The 21,815-nt window shown below is 38.2% G+C and overlaps 1 protein-coding gene across 4 annotated transcripts; it reads left to right on the top strand.

Annotated features, from left to right (window-relative positions):
• Positions 1-133: 133 nt before the first annotated feature.
• cracr2b (calcium release activated channel regulator 2B) lies at positions 134-20,203 on the top strand. Of its 4 annotated transcripts, none has more exons than XM_051690096.1 (18): positions 134-186; positions 4,750-4,991; positions 7,144-7,255; positions 7,339-7,495; positions 7,796-7,942; positions 8,089-8,179; positions 9,625-9,720; positions 9,822-10,009; positions 10,418-10,489; positions 11,180-11,234; positions 12,809-12,888; positions 13,513-13,636; positions 14,231-14,357; positions 14,439-14,520; positions 17,299-17,413; positions 18,414-18,521; positions 18,614-18,690; positions 19,031-20,203. In XM_051690096.1, the coding sequence occupies exons 2-18, from the start codon at positions 4,752-4,754 to the stop codon at positions 19,113-19,115; spliced, it is 1,956 nt and encodes a 651-aa protein (XP_051546056.1). In that variant the 5' UTR covers positions 134-186; positions 4,750-4,751; the 3' UTR covers positions 19,116-20,203. The 4 variants fall into 4 exon arrangements, 3 of the variants coding, with proteins under 3 accessions (XP_051546056.1, XP_051546058.1, XP_051546057.1); XM_051690098.1 differs by lacking the exon at positions 134-186 and adding an exon at positions 1,823-1,906; XM_051690097.1 differs by lacking the exon at positions 134-186 and adding an exon at positions 4,159-4,322.
• Positions 20,204-21,815: the final 1,612 nt, after the last annotated feature.

The raw sequence follows: 21,815 nt of genomic DNA, 5'->3' as shown, positions 1-21,815 counted from the left end.
GCTTTTAAACAATAAATGCATGAAAATGCTTTTTATTATAATGATTACGGTAATCTGAGGAGTTTGTCTCTCTACTGCCACCTGGTGGATGAAACAGGTACTGTTTTGTTAACTTTATAAGACACCTGCCGCTGTCTGCAACAGGTGACACCCCGAACACCTGAGGAACTGCGTGTACCTGGTTCGGTGAGTATCGTTTCCTTCTTTCATTTATTAGATTTCTTGCTCTATTTACTAAATGTAACAAGAGTTTAATACGTTTTAAGGCCGTATTGCTGTATTGCTTTTACAAATTCAATGCTGGTAATGCTGACATATGGTTTAAATTATTTATGACACCAACATGATACTTTGTCCAGACTTAAGTCATCGATTTTACTATTCATTAACTGTGTGCAGTAAAACTCTATTAGATCACAACAGTATATGTGTCCTTTTATGGTCCATCTCCTTTACCATTGTAATACCATGGTATATACATTGGAGTACCATGTAAGCACCATAGTATATTAATATAGCAACTGGTAGTAACATGTTGATTTAGTGCCATGGTATATCAAAGTGCATTGGTACCACCACAGTACTGTATGTACGGACTCCCTATCCTGAGGTCACACTATAGTAATGTATGAAATGCTTAATGTAAATTTACAATACTGTTGTAGTGCTCTTAAAAGTCGGTCATTGCACCTGTATTCGCTGATAAAGTGTTTTCTTCCTGGGTTTACTGATTCACCTTAACTAATGAATTATTTAACTTGCCTCATTGGAATTTGGCTTGACTTTTCTTCTGTTTGATTTAATGCACAGCGTTGGAAAAATTAAATTAAGTATATAAAGCAGGCTTAATTCTGTTAGAAATCAAACTAATTTCAAACTTATACAAACAGCATAAGAGAATGCATGTGTGAACCATTCAGATGTGTCTTATCTGAAGTTGACATATGGCTGTCAGACTTTATCTCTCAGGTCATTTTCATGTGTAACTCTAGGAAAGAAAGTGATGCTTATACTACCTTGAGTGTCGCAATTTCTCTATTATTGTAGGTTTAAATATGTCATGCACACACAGTATGTGCAGTATATCTCATGTACCAAATCAACAGGTCTTATGTTAGCTAAAACAGTAGCCTATTAAAGTATTTGCATGCTGAAGATAGATTTATTATATGAACATAACTGCATTACATATATATCTAGTTGACGTTCAACCAAAGTATTATTCAAGAAAGTTCTTTAACTGTTGGGCCCCTGATTGTAGTCTTTCCAGACTTTTCATCACTGATTCAAATCACATTTGCTCACTCTTATCTGCACTAGGCCGGTGTTGTTCCAACCATAACCCAAACCCTAATTCATTAAGAAAATATTCCATGTTGCATGTGATCTGTGGTCATTTATTGTGTGGAAGTATTTCCCCTGTGCTCAGACCTCATCCGAGTGGACAACACGAAATCGTGATTGCTGGTAAGAGTGCTGCATAATGCCTATGTAAACTGAGCTAAAGACTTTATTTGCATCTTAATTTGTTTCTGTACACACTCCCTCTCCGTACATACACAGTCATGTCACATGACTCCATCCTGTTCTGCTATGCACATCCTGGAGATCTGCAGGCAAGAAAACAAAAACATAGGAAACTGTCTATGTATGCTGCCTTATTTGGAAGGTTACCTCATATATACCACAGTAGAAGTTTATTATTTGCTTGGTTGTAGAAATGACCATTGTTTGCGAGTTAACGTATTTGTTTATGGCCTAGGAGGGAGTGTCTCTCCAAGCTTGTTCATATTTTAATGCCAAATCCATTTATCTACAGTGTGTGAAATGCGTTTGCTGCCACCATGTGCAACATGTTTCCTACGAGAGTGCTGATTAGATAACACTTTGTCACCTAGTTCGGCAGGTACATATCAACCTGAAAACTTCTACTGTCCTCTTACTATAATTTTTTTTATTTTTATTTTGCGACCAAATTTTAAAAAATCATTTTCAGCTTCACTGAGTCTGGGTATCATGTTTATGGGAATTGACTTAAACTGATATAATTTGTCCATGACAGTTTATTAGCCGATATTTGATAGATTATCGGTATTGTCCTATAACTGTGCCTGTTTGGCCGATTAACAGTAGTTTGGTAGTTTGAAGTCTGCATGTCGTAAGCCTTGTCAATTAATAATGAGAAGTGTTTGGCTACCACCCCTGGAGTTCGCTACTTTGAATCCCAGGGTGTGCTGAGTGACTCCAGCCAGGCTTCCAAAGCAACCAAATTGGCCCGGTTGCTAGGGAGGGTAGAGTCACATGGGGTAACCTCCTCGTGGTCGCTATAATGTGGTTCGTTCTCTGTAGGGCGCGTGGTGAGTTGAGCGTGGATGCCGCTGTGGATTGCGTGAAGCCTCCACACGAGCTATGTCTCCATGGCAACGTGCTCAACAAGCCACGTGATAAGATGTGCGGGTTAGCGGTCTCAGGCAACTGAGATTCGTCCTCCGCCACCGGACTGAGGCGAATCACTTCACGACCACAGGGACTTAAAAGCACATTGGGAATTGGGCATTCCAAATTAGTGGGAGAAAAAGGGAAAAAAATAAAAAAAAATAAATAAAAATAAATAAATAATGAGAAGTGTTCAACCGATATATCGGGCAGGCAGGTTAATAAACCGATATTTGGCCATTTTGAGATTATCAATTTATAATCGAGTTATAACTGTGCCTTACTGGCTGATTAAGAGAAGTTTGCCAGTTTTGAAATCTGCTGACATCCTTGTCAATGGATAATGAATAGAGTAAACTGATATATCAGCTGCCATATTAATCAGCCTATATTTGGTCATTTTGAGATTATCGACTTTATAACTTTTTCTGATTGGCCGATTAACAGAAGTTTGTCAGTTTCGAAGTCTGTTGACATCCTTGTCATTGGATAATGAATAGATATAGACCGATATATTGGCTGGCATATTAACAAGATGATATTTGGTCATATTGAGATTATCAACTTTACAACTGTGCCTGATTGGCCTATTAACAGAAGTTTGACAGTTTCGAAATCTGTCAGCAGCCTTGTCAATGGATAATGAATAGAGTAAACCGATATATGGACTGCCATATTAATCAGCCGATATTTGGTCATTTTGAGATTATTGATTTATAACTTTTCCTGATTGGCCGATTAACAGAAGTTTGTCAGTTTCAAAGTCTGTCAACATCCTTGTCAATGGATAATGAATTGAGATAAACCGATATATCGGCTGACGTATTAATTAGCCGATATCTGGTCATTTTGAGATTAACGACTTCATAATTAACGCTGATTGGCCGATTAACAGAAGTTTGTCGACATCCTTGTTAATGGATAATGAATACAGTAAACTGATATATCAGCTGGCGTATTAATTAGCAGATAGTTGGCCATTTTGAGATTATCGACTTTATAACTGTTCCTGATTGGCCGATTAACTGTTGTGGTCATTCCACCTAGTGTTTGTTCCAAAATCTACCAACAGATTTGTTAATGCATAATGTTCTGTTTTAAATCGTTTTTAGTGAATTTGGAGTTAATATTTGTGTAAAAATAGTGTTAATTTAAATTCTGCAATTTGGTGGACATCTTATATGCATTATAGATATGGCATTATATAATCCATCCGCCACCCTGCTACCTAGATATTGGTGTCGTCCATTAAAACAATATTGTTCAACTACTGTTAATGAACGTTTTCTGTTTTCAAAAAAGAATCATTGTATTATTGGCTCTTTAGATATCAGCATTAGGAATAGTTATTGAAAAACCCATATATGTTGATGGTTAGGATTGATGTCATTAGTTTTTCTGTGCAGAAATGGAGTAGGTCACTTAAACAGGCTGGACATTTACCAAGGGAGGAGTTCTGTTTTCTTTAGCTATCGTTCGAAATCACAAAACTATCCATGTGATCACAAGTGCTGAACAATATTAACACAAACACAGATGTCTTTTAGATGCGTCATGTGTGCAGGGAATAACAGCTTAGTAGATAGAGCGTCTCAGTTTTCCACCTGTTGGCTCGTTTGGTGTGATGCCTTGTGACTTAAAATCTACAATTGTTCAGGACATTAAGGAGGGGGAAACCTCCTCTAAGGTTGTTGGATTGACCTTTTTTTTTTTTTAAATTAGCTCACCCAAGTTAGTCTAGATGGATGATCTGCTGGACTACCAGCTGGTGAACCTGGTTTTGATCTGGTTGACCATCTTGTTCAAGCTGGTTAGGGCTGGACCACCTTGGACCATCAATAAACCAGGTGGCATGTTCCAGAAACCAGCTTGACCATCTTAAGCTGGTAGGACCTGTTTTTTTCCAGCAAGGAATTTCAAGAGGTCATGACTTCATATACAGTTACAAACAACTGCTTTTTTTTTTTGCTCTCTAAAACTTTAACTAAATAATGAAGGGGTAGAACTTTGGATATTTCCCAGAAATTGAATGCATCTAGTATAGAGATCACAGCTTCTCTGATACGCCCCTTGATAGTCCCATGATCTAAGGTTGCAAAACATCACACCTGTGTAAAGAATTATTCAACATCCTGGTTAATGTTTATTTGGAGTTATTTTAGGAGGCAAGATTTTTAGTTGTCCTCCCATATTCTACTTATAAAGCTGATTATTAACCAACTGACTTAAGTGGCAATTTAATGAACTAACCACTGTAAAAAAAAAAAAAGTAAATATTGGATTCTTCCTTTCCATCTCTCTCTCTCTCTGTAGTTATGTCGGGCTGGTTAAAGGACGGGGTGGTATTGGAGGGGACGGGAAGTGGTCAGATGTCCCCAAGCTCCAGACTGCAGAGCCCCTTGCCAAGTCGAATAACGAGGTTATCATCCAGCAGCGCGGGGAGCAGAGCACCCTCTCCTGGCTCGGACAGACAGGACAGTATGAGTAAAGCTAAAGAGCTCTTTGAACTCTGTGATAAAGAATGTAAAGGATTCATCACAAAGAGAGACATGCAGGTAAGACTAAACAAGGCCGGTGTAAGTCCATGTCATGTGATTTTTTAAATATATATATATAATCTCAGCAAAAAAAGAAACGTCCTCTCACTTTCAACTGCTTTTATTTTAAGTAAATTTATCATGTGTAAATATTTGTATGAACATAAAAAGATTCAACAACTAAGACACAAACTGAACAAGTTTCACAGACATGTGACTAACAGAAATGGAATAATGTGTCCCTGAACAAAGGGGGGGTCAAAGTCAAAAGTAACAGTCAGTATCTGGTGTGACCACCAGCTGCATTAAGTACTGCAGTGCATCTCCTCCTCATGGACTGCACCAGATTTGCCAGTTCTTGCTGTGAGATGTTACCTCACTCTTCCACCAAGGCACTTGCAAGTTCCCGGACATTTCTGGGGGGAATGGCCCTAGCCCTCACCCTCCGATCCAACAGGTCCCAGATGTGCTCAATGGGATTGAGATCCGGGCTCTTCGCTGGCCATGGCAGAACACTGACATTCCTGTCTTGCAGGAAATCACACACAGAACGAGCAGTATGGCTGGTGGCATTGTTATGCTGGAGGGTCATGTCAGGACTCATCCTAACCCTGGAGGAAGGGTACCACATGAGGGAGGAGGATGTCTTCCCTGTAACACACAGCGTTGAGTTTGCCTGCAATGACAACAAGCTCAGTCCGATGATGCTGTGACACACCGCCTCAGACCATGACGTACCCTCAACCTCCAAATCGATCCCGCTCCAGAGTACAGGCCTCGGTGTAACGCTCATTCCTTCAACGATATACGCGAGTCCGACCATCACCCCTGGTGAGACAAAACCGTGACTCGTCAGTGAAGAACACTTTTTGCCAGTCCTGTCTGGTCCAGTGAAGGTGGGTTTGTGCCCATAGGTGACATTGTTGCCAGTGATGTCTGATAAGGACCTGCCTTACAACAGGCCTACAAGCCCTCAGTCCAGCCTCTCTCAGCCTATTGCGGACAGTCTGAGCACTGATGGAGGGATTGTGCATTCCTGGTGTAACTCGGGCAGTTGTTGTTGCCATCCTGTACCTGTCCCGCAGGTGTGATATTCGGGTGTACCGATCCTGTGCAGGTGTTGTTACACGTGGTCTGCCACTGCGAGGATGATCAGCTGTCCTTCCTGTCTCCCTGTAGCACCATCTTAGGCGTCTCACAGTACGGACATTGCAATTTATTGCCCTGGCCACATCTGCAGTCCTCATGCCTCCATGCAGCATGCCTAAGGCACGTTCACGCAGACGAGCAGGGACCCTGGGCATCTTTCTTTTGGTGTTTTTCAGAGTCAGTAGAAAGGTCTCTTTAGTGTCCTCAGTTTTTATAACTGTGACCTTAATTGCCTACCGTCTGTAAGCTGTTAGTGTCTTAACGACCATTCCACAGGTGCATGTTCATTAATTATTTATGGTTCATTGCATGAAAAACATTGTTTAAACCCTTTACAATAAAGATCTGTAAAGTTATTTGGATTTTTACAAAATTATCTTTAAAATATAGTGTCCTGAAATTTATATATATTAGTTTCAGTAAACATAGCTGATTGCTGAGGTCATATTGGTGACCATATGAGTATCGGCCAATATTAGTGTTTTTCTTTTAATTATCAGTATAGGTTTGATTAGGCCAATATTGGAAGCAGGTAATGTCAGGGCTTATTTTTTTTTTAATACAAATAGTAAAGTATTTTTTTGAAGTCACATTTCCAAACAAAATAAACTGCTTTCCATCTCTGTAATGCTGTACATTACAAGTAGTGCTCAACCGTTATGGGTTTTTCAATTCCCGATATCTAGATTTCATGGTGGCCGATTCAAAGCCAATATATTACAGTTATTTTAGTTTAATGATGGCATATGTGTAAATATGTAAATAAACACCCTTATTTTACACAATATTTACTCAAAATGATTTTAAAATAATCTCAATACTCTTGAAATGCTCAAAAATCAGCCAATATATTGATCTATTTCTAATTCTAACATTTTGCCATTTGATATTTGATGCCTTTTGAAAACCACCCATAAAATAAAAATAACGTTGTCTGTATCAAGCAGTATATACTTCTCTGTGTTTTACACTCATAATCATGTATTCTCTGTGTGTGGGCGTGCATGTGTGTGTTCACTAGCGGTTACAAGGAGAGTTGCCTCTTTCTCAGGAGCAGTTGGAGTCTGTGTTTGAGAGTCTGGACCGAGACCGGAATGGTTACCTCACCCCCCTCGAGTTCCACACCGGCCTGGGTTAGTAGTATATACTGTGTATACTGTGAAGTAGGCAGGATGCTAGTATTCCATTCTTAAATTGCTTCTCTGAACTATCTCAGGAGAGCTAGTTGGTTCTGGGACTCATGAGAGTTCTGGGCCGGAGGAGAGATTGAGGAGAGAAGAGGGAGAGAGAGCTATGGATCGAAGAATAGAGCCAGCGGAGATGCGATTCGCTCAGATCCTTATGGAGCTGGGAGCTGATAAACTCTTTAAGGAGTGAGTTAATAAACTCTATTGTGTAACATAAGATAACAGATAAACTGTGCTTGTCTATTTGAACTTTAGATTATTATGTTGGCTTTACAATGCAAACATGCTCTCTTAAAATTTTCCAGGTATTCAAACAACATAATGCCTGTATAACCTTCAAACTTTAAGACTTATTAAGCTGTTTTTAACTTTCGGGCAAGGCTTTCTCAAGCCAACACAAAGGCTTGACAACCTTTTTCTAGTTGGTTTCTACAATTTTCTCAAAGATTGTTTATTCGAGTGATTGCTTGTCTATGTGTGTGTTAGTCAGTGGGAGTTGTGTACTCTTTGGTGTGAGCTCCAGAGAGACAAACCTGAACTGTTGGAAGTGTTGGAGGAAGTTCTCTCTCACACTGTGTCTCATCTTCAGGATGCACTCAAAGAGAGAGACAATTTAGAACAGACGCTACACAGGTCAGTCCTTACTGATGTCCTCAGACCACATTCTGCTCAGCTATACCTTTTGATGCTCATTATTTCTTGTTTATGTCCATAAAGATCTGAGATGAATGAAGCAGCTCATTTGTACTCTGAGACTGAAGTGTTTAAATGTCCTGTAGGAGAGAGGAAGATCATGACAGAGTGGTTCGGTCCATGTATGAAGACATGGAGAGTCAGTTAAAAGAAGAGAGAGAGAAACGACAAGCTCTGGTAAACACACATACATACAGTACATACTATAAATATTGGAGCACAGATTTAGGCTTTGATTTACATTCAGCATGGGAACTGTGGTTATTTTGATTCGAGAACAGTACTTGTATTAGAGGAAATACTTATTATGGAGATGTGATGATGATAATGGTAATAATGATATTGATGATGGTGATTATGATGGTGATTTAAGTCAAGATGTGATGAGCATGATGGTGGTAATTATATTGATGATGGTGATTATGGTCTTGATGCAATGACAATGATCTTTATAGTGATAATGATATTGATTATGGTTATGATGGTGATTTTGGTCATGATGTGATGGTGATGATCATGATGGTGATAATGATATTAATGATGGTGATGGTTATGATGGTGATTTTGGATGTGATGGTGAGAATGATATTGATGGTTATGATGGTGAGTTTGGTCATAATAAGATGGTGATGATTTTGAATTATGGTGAGGATGATGATCATGATGGTGATAGTGTAATGATATTGATGATGGTGATTGTTATGATAATGATTTTGGTCATGATGTGATAGTGATGAGCATGATGGTGATGTGATAATGACATTGATGATGTTTATTATGGTCATGATGTGATGGTGATTATCACAATGGTAATAATGGTATGAATGATGGTGATGGATATAATGGTGATTTTTGACATAATGTGATGGTGATGATGATAATGACATTGATGATGTTTATTATGGTCATGATGTGATGGTGATTATCACAATGGTAATAATGGTATGAATGATGGTGATGGATATAATGGTGATTTTTGACATAATGTGATGGTGATGATGATAATGCTTTTGATAATAGTGAACACGATGGTAATGGTTATGATGGTGAGTTTGGTCATGATATGATGGTGATGATTTTAAATGATGGTGAAGATGATGACCATGATGGTGATAGTGTAATGATATTGATGATGGTGATTGTTATGATGGTGATGATGATATTAAAGATTGTCATTATGATGGTGATTTTGGTCATAATGTGATGGTGATGATCATGATGGTGATAATGGTTTGAATGATGGTGATGGTTATAATGGTGATTTTGGACATAATGTGATGGTGATGATGGTAATGCTTTTGATAATAGTGAACACGATGGTAATAGTTATGATGGTGAGTTTGGTCATGATATGATGGTGATGATTTTAATGATGGTGATGATGATGATCATGATGGTGATAATGTTAATGATATTGATGATAGTGATCATGATGGTGATTGTTATGATAGTGATTTTGGTCATGATGTGAAAGTAATAATGATGGTGATGTTATAATGGTGAGTTTGGTTATGATATGATGGCGATAATTATATGATGATGTGAAAATGATCATGGTGATGTTATGATGTGATGATTGTGTTGATGTGATGGTGATGATGTGATGTTTGTCTGTGATGAAGGACAGTGTAAGGCAAGGAGACAGGAAAGAGCAGTTGCTGCAGGAACTGAGGACACGAGAGCAGGAACTGGAGTTCACACTTACGAAACAGAGAGAGGTACAGACTCATCATTCACTCAACACATCTCATTTATCAGACTTGAGGGAGTTATCTTATCTCACCTGTGCGTGTGTGTGTGTGTGTGTGTGTGTGTTCAGCTGGAGAGCAGGATCAACACTCTGAGCAGTGATCAGGCTGACACTCGTGGGGAGTACCGCAGATTGCAGAACATCAACCAGCAGCTACAAAATGAACTGGATCAGAGTCGAGAGGAGCTGCAGCATGCTCTGAGTCAACTACAACAACTGCAGAACAACATCAAACACCAGCAGAGGGGTAAAGAGAGGTATGTGTAAGCTCCGGTCATTTCAACTCAAAGTGTCATAACCAGGTGCACTGTGACAAATCACATCTCTTCCATGTTAATCTGTGCAGTCGCGACTGTGACAAGCTAGTGAAACGACTTTCTGTTTCTGATGTGTGGTGCTGGGTTGCTCCATCCAAAGTGAAATCTCATTGGTCCAAAATCTTGCTTTAGCCTACCTAACTGTATATTAAACATCACATATGTTTTAATTGGCTGTGAATTTTGTCGCTTTGTGCAGCATTTGAGCATTCAGTGAGGATAGAATAATTACATTAGAGACTTGTCATGTCCTGGTTAGGATATCATATTCTACACAAACAGTCATTTGAAAATATTTCCTGCTACTAGACTTATTCATGTTTCACATTTGGCTGTTTATGACTCCAGAGAGGTCCTGAAAGTGTCCCGAAACATGCAGAAAGAACGAGAAAGCCTGATGAGACAGCTGGACCTGCTCAGGTAAGGTTACCTGACTGTCCTGATCACACCTTTAGCATGCAGTGTGATGGATGTTTAAAATGTAGGGTGTGTTTTATGTTTTTATCTGGGAGATAAGGCCACAAGAATTGGCCAGTCAAAACAGAAATGAATATATCCTATAAGGAGCAGTTGCAACAAGGATTAAATGCTGGTTTCAAGAATGTGAAAGGTTGTTAGTCTTTCTAATTGATAGCTAGAGTTGTTATCTGTATTCAGAGGCTGTAAATCTCCAGTGGATAAGAAATCCCAAAAGTAACTATAGCTCTGTTGTAAAACCTAGTGAGCTGCCTTGCTGTTTACTTGCTACACAGGCACCTGCCTTCTAAATCAACATTCTAACTGTGTTGGAACCTTTACAAGTGATTGATTTGGAACACTAAATAGGTAGCAACTTTAGGTAGCATCACATAAATAGCACTCCACATGTTAGCATGTTGCTAAGCTAATGACGTGAAACTCTGATCAGCATAAACTACACCACACACACACATAATTATTGAGTAAAATAGTACATTTTTCATTAGTTTAAACAATTTGTATTAATACTTTTCAGTATCGAATGAAATAGAAGTATATTTCTAATCAACATTTCTCTTGAATGGTCTGCTATTTTGGAACAGAGCTCATATTTGCTCTCTCTCTCTCTCTCTCTCTCTCTCTCTGTCTTAGGGATATGAACAAGCGCCTTCGGGATGATAAAGATGCCCACCAAGCTCAGATGACGGTTAGTCTAAAATACCCCTTCATGACCCCTACTCCTTACCCACCATGCCGCTGTGTGCACGCCTCTTCGCCGTGGGCACGCTCCATTTACCCTTATTGAACTTCACCCTCAACATGTCCATGTATCATTTCCCACAACACACTACTGTGGACAGTGCAGCTAAATGTGAACGGATGCATTCATGTAACTGTATATAAATCTCTGGGTTTCCGCAATACCATGTTCTCGCGGGATTTCAATTGATTCTGGATGATGGCAGCCACTCCTTCTTTTGGAATAATACAGAAGTCTGAATTCATAAACATTTTTGTATTCGCCAGATGCAGCTGTGTTTATTTTGTTTCTCTGGAGATTGTAGGCTCTTAAAGGAACAGCAACAAATGACTTTAAGGAAACTTTGAACACAATAACGTAAGTCATGATGGAGCTCATGTGGAACATTTGAAACTGTTAGTATGGAAATTGAGCTGCTCTTGTTCTCTGAATAAACGGGATGACAATGGGAGAAAGATGTTTTCCGTTTCGGTCTGTTACTGTGATTCCATTACAACCTTTAAAATGTTAAATTACAGTGTCAGTAGGGACTTTGTTTTCCTTAAATGTCCCTTTATCATTGTGAGCCCTATTAAAAAAAAAACTTTCTGGATGAAAAAAAAGAAAGAAAGTTGTAATTATAAATAGGTGATTCCCTTAAAGAAAAGTCCAGGTCATATTTTCTCCTAAAATCAAAAGGGAAAAAAAAAGAAATAAAATTTTGCCTATTTTAAAGACTTTTTGCATTGTAAAATTATTTCTTGACAATCACATTACAAAATCCATTGCATAATAAAATTGCTTTTTTTCTTGATTTGTTTAGGTGAAATTTGACGCAGATAATTTTCATGCGATTTAATCTAAAATAAGAATTAATTGCCAAGTTAATTGCTTGTAATTTACCAGTTACATTAATAATTGATCATTTCAGGACCCTGAAACAGGTCAGCTTACCTCATTACCTCTTGTTTTATGTCTTTTGTTTTATTTTTTTATTTTTTTGTAATATAGTACAATTTTGTTAGGAGGTTTCCTCTGTATTTCATTTGAAATGAACAGTTCTGTCAAATGACAGTTTATGTGTTTTTCTCTGAGTGACTCGAGAACAAAATGTAAAGATTTAATATAGAGATGAGATAAAGCTGAACAAATATGTTATCAATCATTGTGACATTGAACAATAAAAACACATATTCATTTTGATGTGTCCTCATTCAGAATATTCTACATACACATACACAAAGCAAAGTGCTGCTGCTATTTAAAAATAAATTGATTACCTAAATTAAACTTGCTCATTTTACTTAATAATGTTTGTTTAATGTACATAAACATTTTCCCAAACAAACACCTAACCTTAATCCAGTTAAACCTGATCATTAATATATTCTGATATAAATACTGTATTATATTATTACATTTGTCATTATTATTCATTATCATTATTTAATATTTAAAACAAATCTACAAAATTATATAAAACATTCAGCTTTAATTTTAAAGCTAAAATATTCTCTCATATCTCATTACCTGTTTCTCAGACGGCTAAAGAGAAGAACCCTTTACAAAGGAAGGAATCCATCCTAGGGGACTATTTCCTGCCGAGAAAATCCACTAAAAGGTCTGTAACTGAACCTGTAAAATACTTATATATGTATATATACAGTACTGTGCAAAAGTTATAGGCACTTGTGATAAATGTTGTATAGTGAGGATGTCTTCAAAAATAATGACATAAATAGTTTTCATTTATCACTTAATGTCATACAAAGTCCAGTAAACATAAAAAAGCTAAATCAATATTTGGTGTGGCCACCTTTGTCTTTAAAACAGCCCCAATTCTCCTAGATACACCTGGACACAGTTTTTCTTGGTTGTTGGCAGAATTCACCACAGTTCTTTTATCTATGTAGGCTGTCTCAATTGCTTCTGTCTCTTTATGTAATCTCAGACTGACATGATGTTCAGTGGGGGGATCTGTGGGGACCATGACATCTGTTGCAGGGCTCCCTGTTCTTCTATTCTAATCTAGTCTATTTGCAAAAGTAATGTTTGGGAGTCTAACATTTATATTTCCCATTGACACACTAAAGCTGAAGATATAAATAACCATCTTAAGACAGATGTTTTTGTGAAACATATATATATATATATATATATATATATATATATATATATATATATATATATATATATATATATATATGCTGTATTCAAATTATCTTTTTTCTCATTAATATTAAAGACAGCTGATGAAAGCCTCTCATGATGACCCAGAAGATGCTTTGTTAAACGACTCTGGTCCAAAAAGACTCTCTATAGCCGAACAGAAAGAGGACAAAACAACCAGTGAATCAGAGAGAACCACGGTACTGATCTGATTTATTTTTTACTAGATTGTTTCACTCTTTCTCTCTCTGTCTTAGATGCAAATGATGCACCTCAGATATTTGCATGACAAAGATGACACACTTTCTGTAGTTTCACTTCCAAACACTACAAACGATGTTCCTCCAGAGACTGTTTAGCCCGAGACAGAGCACTTGTATTAACATAAATGGGAGAAATTGGAACAGCCAAAATGGCGGATGTAGAAATGAAAGTCCCGCCTTACAGGTAAAAGAGCCAATAACCTTTTAGATACAGATATGCCTGTCATTCAGCTCCAGTACGCGCATGTGCATTAGCTAGACCAGCCGTGTCCGTTTTGGAGATTTCTATCTTTCCTTATTCAAGTAGATAGTAGCTGTACTTTTATGCTGCTTGAATCAATAGAAAATAGCTGCCTGGGAGCATGCCAAAGATAGACGCCTAGAGGACTTGCTTAAAATGGACTTTATTGTTATGCTTATAAATTCAAGATCTTATCAATACAAATAAACATTACTGATTCAGCTTTTGGTTTCCCAAGAGTCTATTTATTCTTGGAAAAGCTTTCTGAAAAAACTTTGTTTCTTGTACAGAGTGTTATATGCGATCCACAGCGTGTGTTTAAGGTGGTGTTTTTGGGTAATTCTGGAGTGGGAAAGAGTTCCTTCATCCATCATTACTGCAGCGGTCAGTTCCCCAACAACATGGCTTCAACTGTGGGTGAGCTTGTGTCCAACTGTGCCCTGACTTTACCTTACCACCTTTTGTATGCTGACGAGTCATGTGATGTTTGATTGACAGGGATGGATTTCCAGGTGAGGAGCGTAATGCTTGATTCCACACCTGTCGCTTTGCAGCTGTGGGACACTGCAGGACAAGAAAGGTCTGACATCTTTTGCAAAATATGGAAAATTAAAGGTAAAGCATGTATTTATTTGCCACTATAGAGGCACCAAATGGAAGAAAATTGTAGGAAGGGAATTGATTTGGAGGGAGGGGTTTAAAACTAGGAGGGCTTGGTGGCGTCAGCCTAAAAATAAATTTATTTCAGGGGCAGAACCAGTTATTGCATTTTGATTAGGGATGCACCAATGTATTGGCTGCCAATATTTATCGGCCAATTATTGACCAAATTAAAACCATAGGTATATCAGTAATAAGCATGAAAACGCACATATGAAAAAATGCTTTGAAACCAGCAGACATTGACTTCTGAGATATCGGTATGATATCCATTAATGCTGCATGATTGATTGAATTAAGATTGAAATCACAATATGGCCTTGAGCGATTACTAAACCTTAAAAGGCTGTGTTTTAAACTGCAAAAACGAAAGTGCAAAAATGTCTTAGAAGTACAAAATAACCTTTTTTCAAATCTATCATCAACTGTAATCGTTGGCTTTCATATAAGTTTTCAGTTGGGACGCCAGTGGGGTTATCATAAAGGCCCTATGCTTTTTGGGATTTAACCTTTCCTTTAGTGTGTAATATAGCTGTTTGTGCATGTAAAAGGTCTGCAAAGTTACAAAGTACAAAGTCCACACCAAAGGGAGTTACTCTCTCCCACAGAAAACACTGCTCAAGAACTACAAGAAACGGCTGGATTGTAGTCCAGCCATTTCTTCCGTAAAGTATCTACGTCACTATGTAACACATTTTCATAATGCCCGCCTAAGTGTTTACAGCTGCTCAGGAAGCTTCGGGAGCTGAAACTCTGTTATGGTAAGGGACGTTGCATTTCCAACACACGCTCTAAGCGGTTGACCAATCACAACAGACTGGGCCAGCTGACCAATCAGAGCAGATTGGGCTTTTCGGAAAGGGGGCTTTAAAGAGACAGGAGCTAAAACAGAGCGTTTCAGACAGAGGGTGAAAAGAGGTGCTGCAGCAATGTACAGTATGAGAAAAATAATGTGTTTTTTGAACATTAAAGCATGAAACCTATTCTAGTACACCCCCAAAATAAAATGATGAACCTGTAAATGAGCATAATATGGGCTCTTTGAGATTTTTGGAAAGTTAGAATGCTTCTGTAATACTCTTTTCCCTGATTATATCAAAACAATCATGTTGACACATGTAATGTTTATGTCTCATTGCTGTTGTTTTGAAACCATTTTAATTTTAACATGTATTAACTGGCCCCATTTACTTCCACTTTAAGTGTCTCACTGTACCCGCGACTTTTGCTTCTTCTTTTTTTAAATAAACAAAAGAAATCTTGAAAAATAAAACATTATAGGTGCATCTTCATCGTGTAATAAAATCTGAGATTTACAAACGTTACAACGTTTAAAAGATTACAAGGTTTACCAGCGTTGTAAAATTAGATAACTTGACACAAAAAATGTTAGTAAGCTATTTCATCACAATAAAATCATGTTAACACACATATTGGGTCTGTTACAAAACCTAGTGAGCTTCCTCCGGAGCCAGCATTTTAAAACATAAGACGCTCCTGACGTGAAGGATGACTATTTTACCCAAAATGTGTGTGTGTACTATGCGTATTTATGCTCATTAGAGTATCGCGTTGTTACTCTCACCTCACCTCTATTGAAATCGGTTGCGAGTCAATTCTCGCGTGCGTTGTGCATGACGAGCGCAATTTCAATTGACCCTTTTCACACTTCCGCGTTCGCGAAGCGGAAGTCGTCATAGTTGGGTAAACTATGTTCCTTTAATACATAAATATGTGCCTGCAGATTTAATGCACAACCTCTAAATAATAATCTATTTTTATCGACTTACCTTCGTATCCGTGCAGATAACCCTTGAAAAACAACCTGTAAATTTGTTGAGTTTAGATTTAACCGTTGATGGACGATCTGGTTAACGTCTCCACACACATACACCTCGGCAGCGGTCATAGTTGCGTTTACCCAACTATCATGACTTCCACTTCGTGGACGTGTGAAATGGCTCCATGATGCGTGGAGCTGCCGCCTATGTAGAGCGTTCTAAATCGCTCTCTTATAAGGCATCATTTCAGTAAGGATGCTGCCATAGAAGACAGCTGCCTATGTAGGCAGGAGACAGCAAGGCAGCTCACTAAGTTATGGAACAGACCCAATGTTTGCATCTTGTGTTTATACTTTTAGTGTATTTTAATGTGTAACATCTTGTTTAATAGACATTAATTAAAATGTAACGTTTTCCAGATGAAAAGATATAAAACAGACATCTTGGAGATGTACGTGTGCTTTCTGGGAAGTGTCCCAATGTTCAGTGCCTGAATTCGTGTTCACGATATACTGATTCACAAGCTAGGGAACTGATTGAGAAACACCCAATGTGTCCGTGGACAATGACAGTTTCGACCTGTCAATCATTTTGCACATTCTCATTGTATTGTAGTTGTAATGAATTATTGAAGCTTAATGCCATTTTTAATCCATGTTGTTCATAACAGTTGTCAGTTGAGGGCGCTATTTTGCTGCTGTTGTTTTTGACAACCATTTCTGCTTGATGTCAGTCTCATTAAAGCTCAATTGTTATCTTTGGAGTGCGGGGTTTTGGAATGAGGGGGTGTGGCTAATTCAACGGCTCAGTCTTGTGGAAGTAGAGCGGCTGAAATCGCTTACAGCACCTTTAACAATGTTTTATTATCAAGACTTTATTTTACATTGACAATCAGCCCCTTCTTGTCCCCCCGTCAGATTCCACAGCATCACCCAGCAGTACTTTCGGCGAGTGGATGGAATCATCGCTATGTATGATGTCACCCAGGAGACGTCTTTCACAGCTGTCCGCCATTGGCTGGACCAGGTGCAGGTGAGTTTAACCAAAGTCTTTCTAGCAAGTCAGTCCTCTGGTGGCCACCTTTGGAATGCTCTTGGGAGGCTATTTCCAGTCATGCCAGTGCAGCTCCTATCTGCTTGAATGGGGCAACACCGAAATCTCAAAAACGGTTGGTCAAGATTACTATTAAAAAACATATTTCAAATCAGCAATAAAATCTGATAATATTGGAATTCTTTACCTCATATTACGCTAAAATACGCAATTTTCCCAGCTTGTATAGCATATGCATGCGCGTTAGCGAGTTGATTGACAGGCGATGTCTGTATCTAAAAGGTGATTGGCTCTTCCATTCTGCATCCGTTGACCGTTGGGCACTAGAGCTTCTTGGTTGGGCGTTCCCATTTCTTCCATTCATTTAAATATAAGTGGCCCATCTCTGATAAATAGTCTCTGGTTTAACTTGATTCAACATTCAGTTTACCTTCTGGAACCCAAGAGCTACAAGATAACATTTCTTGAATTTGAGAGGCAAAAATATTAGCTTGCTAGGAAATCTGCTAGATGGTTCTTTAGCTGGTCAAAACTGGTGATGGTCCAAGCTGGTCCAGAAGGTTGATCCATTGCACAACTAGGTGGTGGATCTGAGTATGACCTGGTAGACCATCTTGGTAACTAGCTTAAACCACACTAGAATGGTGTTACCTATTTTCCCCAAAAGAGAATCGCTTTTCTTTTTGTTGTTTATTTGTTGTTAAGGTAAAAATGAGAGTAAAAAGTGTTTTGAATCTGGGGTAACTCCCTGTTAACAGAGATACAAACAAAAACAAAAGTCTAGGCTGGTTATATAATAAAGGATGGCAGCATTCATATGCAAAAGATGTGTTTAAGGTGCTTTGCATACACATTAGTAACTTTGATTTAAGGTTTACTGTGAAATGTGCATCTGATTTAATCTGTTAATGTTGACTGCATTGCCCCCATAATTGCTTTATGAGATTAGACAGAGTATCATTGTGTGTGTGACTTGCAGGAAAAGATGGCTGAAGAGGCGTGTCTATTGTTGCTAGGCAATAAGACCGACCTGGTGACCATCGACAGGAGGGAGGTGACCGCGGCACAGGGCCGGATGCTGGCAGAGGTGATGAATGACCTAGTTCTTTAATGACCTAGACTGCTTTTAGCCTTTTGCATGACAATTTCAGTATGTTTGTATGCTGTTTGTGTTGACAGCAGTTTCAGGCTGAGTTCTATGAATGCAGTGCTAAGAGTGGACACCAGGTGGAAGAGGCCATGACACACCTGACAAGGTGTGAATCTGGATTAAAGCACTTTGTTGCATATTTTTTGACCATAGGTGTAACTCCCTCAGTATTTTGAAACCGCATCACAGTAGTGATGACTGTTTTTAATTATTTATATAGAAGGGGGGAGGTGGGGGGGGGGGGTTACCTCCCCCATCCTCCCTGGAATCTATGTCCCTGGTTAAAAGGGTCCATTACGTTTTAAATTTACATTGAATAATTTTTTTTTTTTTTTAATGAAAATATAATGTGTTTGATAGGTTTAGGAGTTTTTATTATTATTATTATTATTATTATTATTATTATTTCTCTCTTATATTTCTAAATTTATTTATCTCTGTCTCAGGTTACTCGCCTCACAGCAGGATAATCAGTGCGAGTCTGCGCTCAGTCTTGAGAATTCTCCCAACAGAGGGCGCTGTTGCAAATAGGCGGATCCTCATTTCCGAATTCAGGCTTCCTCATGAATATTAATTAAGGCTGTACACCTCTGAATATTCATGAGCTAATGGATTCCTAAACTCACGAACCTCTAAATTCAGAATGTTCAGGAAATATGTCAACTGTAAAAAGTTATAAAATATTATCTGGAACAATTATACGATTAATTTAAAGGAATATTCCGAGTTCAGTACAAGTTAGCTCAATCGCCAGCATTTGTGTTACTCTAAAAAAGTCATTAATTACTAACTACTAATTACATCGTCTACAGTGTAATTAGATTACTGTACTAATTACTCTGTCTGAAATGTAATTGCATTACTTGTTACTAATTACTTTCTAAAACCCTTATCAACCTCGACCAGATGAAAAATACAAGGATAGACATGAAACTGTTCTTTTAATTCTTTCAAATAAATCATATAAAATCAAATAAATTATTCATGAAGTGGCCAAAGAATTTAAAGGGGCGGCGTTAAATTAGAAAAAATACATTTTAACATGAGATGTTAAATTTCGATTTTAAATTCACTATTGATTTATATAGAATTGTTCTAGAGTCTATACAGTAGTAATCCCTTGCATTACTTTTTATACATTATAGCACAAATTCTGTTGATTGATCTTAACTTGTAATGATCCCGGAATATTCTTTTAAGATTAAAACACACTCCAGCTGGCAATGTATTACACCAACTTAACTGTTTACATATTTACAATTTTTTTATTAATCGAAGTAGGCTACTTATTTTCATTTAACAAAGTCTACTGTTAAAATTAAGGTCTGAAACAAAATGAGTATTTAAAAATAAGTATTTATGCATTTTATGTTAATCATTTTGCGGGCTTGTGGCAATACGTATCATATAAACAACATTTCTGGAAGTACAGAATTAAATGTTATCTGTCAGTTTTACATACACAGACTGAATTTGGCAAACTGTTAACTTACAAATAATATTATTGTATTTGTAAATGGAAGTATGCATCATAAATGTTTTATTATTTATATTTTACTGTTGTAACAATGATGTCTTCTTTGGGGTTTCCAAGCAATAAATATGTTACTTGACATGTCCGACAGCCCCTTCTTTCTGCGGTTTGTTGTATTAGCGCAGTGCGTACTCTGGGTCGTTATTTATTGAGTCTAAATAGATGCACAACTTACATAATTTCAGTAGTACACCCATATGACAACAGTCAAATCATACTGTTCATGTGTTTTACTTGCTATAGTTTACTTCGATGTTGTTTCTTTGTCAAATAGCAATGTCAAATGTAAATCAAAACAATCACTGAAACATCAGTGCCACCTTAAGTAAGAAATAACATGTATATATGTATGTGACTGTACACGCATATAAAGTATTGATAATTCACCATTGTTGATAGTTCACTGTTGCACAGAAAGTCAACGTGATATAGTATTTATTTGTATGAATAGTCAAGTCATTTTTATTTTTCTCCTGTTTTCTTCCCAATTTGGAATGCCCAATTCCCAATGCGCTCTAAGTCCTCGTGGTGGTGTAGTGACTCGCCTCAATCCCGGTGGCGGAGGACGAATCTCAGTTGCCTCCGCGTCTGAGACCATCAATCCGCACATCTTATCATGCAGCTTGTTAAGCGCGTTACCACGGAGACATAGAGCATGTGGAGGCTTCACACTATTCTCAGCGGCATCCACGCACAACTCACCACGCGCCCCACCGAGAGCAAGAACCACATTATAGTGACCACGAGGAGGTTACCCCATGTGACTCTACCCTCCCTAGCAACCGGGACAATTTGGTTGCTTAGGAGACCTGGCTGGAGTCACTCAGCACGCCCTGGATTCGAACTCGCGACCAGTCAAGTCATTTTTATTTGTATAGCGCTTTTCACAACACACATCGTTTCAAAGCAACTTTACAGGAAATCATGCATTAACAGACAATGAAACTGTAATATCTATAAAGTCTTAGAGTCATCATTGTGTAGTTTGATTAAATATGATTGTAAATTGTGTATGTCTGCATTAGTAGCTGTATTGTAATAATATTGAACATGTTTAGTGTCTGTACCTAATTTCACTTTACTCTCAGCCCACCAACGCAATGACGGTTTGTGTTCTTGTATTCTTTTTGTTTTTATTCTTTTTTTTTTATCCCCTTTTCTCCCCAATTTGGCATGCCCAATTGCCATGTCCTCGTGGTGGCGCGGTTGCTCACCTCAATCCGGGTGGCGGAGGACAAGTCTCAGTTGCCTCCGCTTCTGAGACCGTCAATCCGCGCATCTTATCACATGGCTCGCTATGCATGACACCGCGGAGACCCACAGCATGTGGAGGTCATGCTACTCTCCGCGATCTACGCACAAATTACCACGCGCCCCATTGAGAGCAAGAACCACTAATCGCGACCACGAGGAGGTTACCCCATGTGACTCTACCCTCCCTAGCAACCGGGCCAATTTGGTTGCTTAGGAGACCTGGCTGAAGTCACTCAGCACACCCTGGATTCGAACTCACGACTCCAGGGGTGGTAGTCAGCGTCAATACTCGCTGAGCTACCCAGGCCCCTATATGGCATAATGTTGATTACTAATAAATAAATAAAATAAATACATATAATAATAATAGTCCCTCCATTTCTTTAAAAAAAAAAAAATCTGTTACAGTGAGGCACTTACAATAGAAGCTAATCCATAAATGT

This window comes from Myxocyprinus asiaticus, chromosome 46 (genome assembly GCF_019703515.2).
Source record: "Myxocyprinus asiaticus isolate MX2 ecotype Aquarium Trade chromosome 46, UBuf_Myxa_2, whole genome shotgun sequence".
NCBI lineage: Eukaryota > Metazoa > Chordata > Actinopteri > Cypriniformes > Catostomidae > Myxocyprinus > Myxocyprinus asiaticus.
Note: the sequence above shows the minus strand (reverse complement) of the source record. Positions and strands in the feature narration are given on the sequence as shown.

Bases quoted from the DNA above. Each gene is read 5' to 3' on its own strand.
- cracr2b (XM_051690096.1), top strand. From the start codon at position 4,752: ATGTCGGGCTGGTTAAAGGACGGGGTGGTATTGGAGGGGACGGGAAGT. The intron at 7,256-7,338 runs GTTAGTAGTATA...GAACTATCTCAG, and splicing joins CGAGTTCCACACCGGCCTGG to GAGAGCTAGTTGGTTCTGGG. The intron at 10,490-11,179 runs GTAAGGTTACCT...TCTCTGTCTTAG, and splicing joins AGACAGCTGGACCTGCTCAG to GGATATGAACAAGCGCCTTC.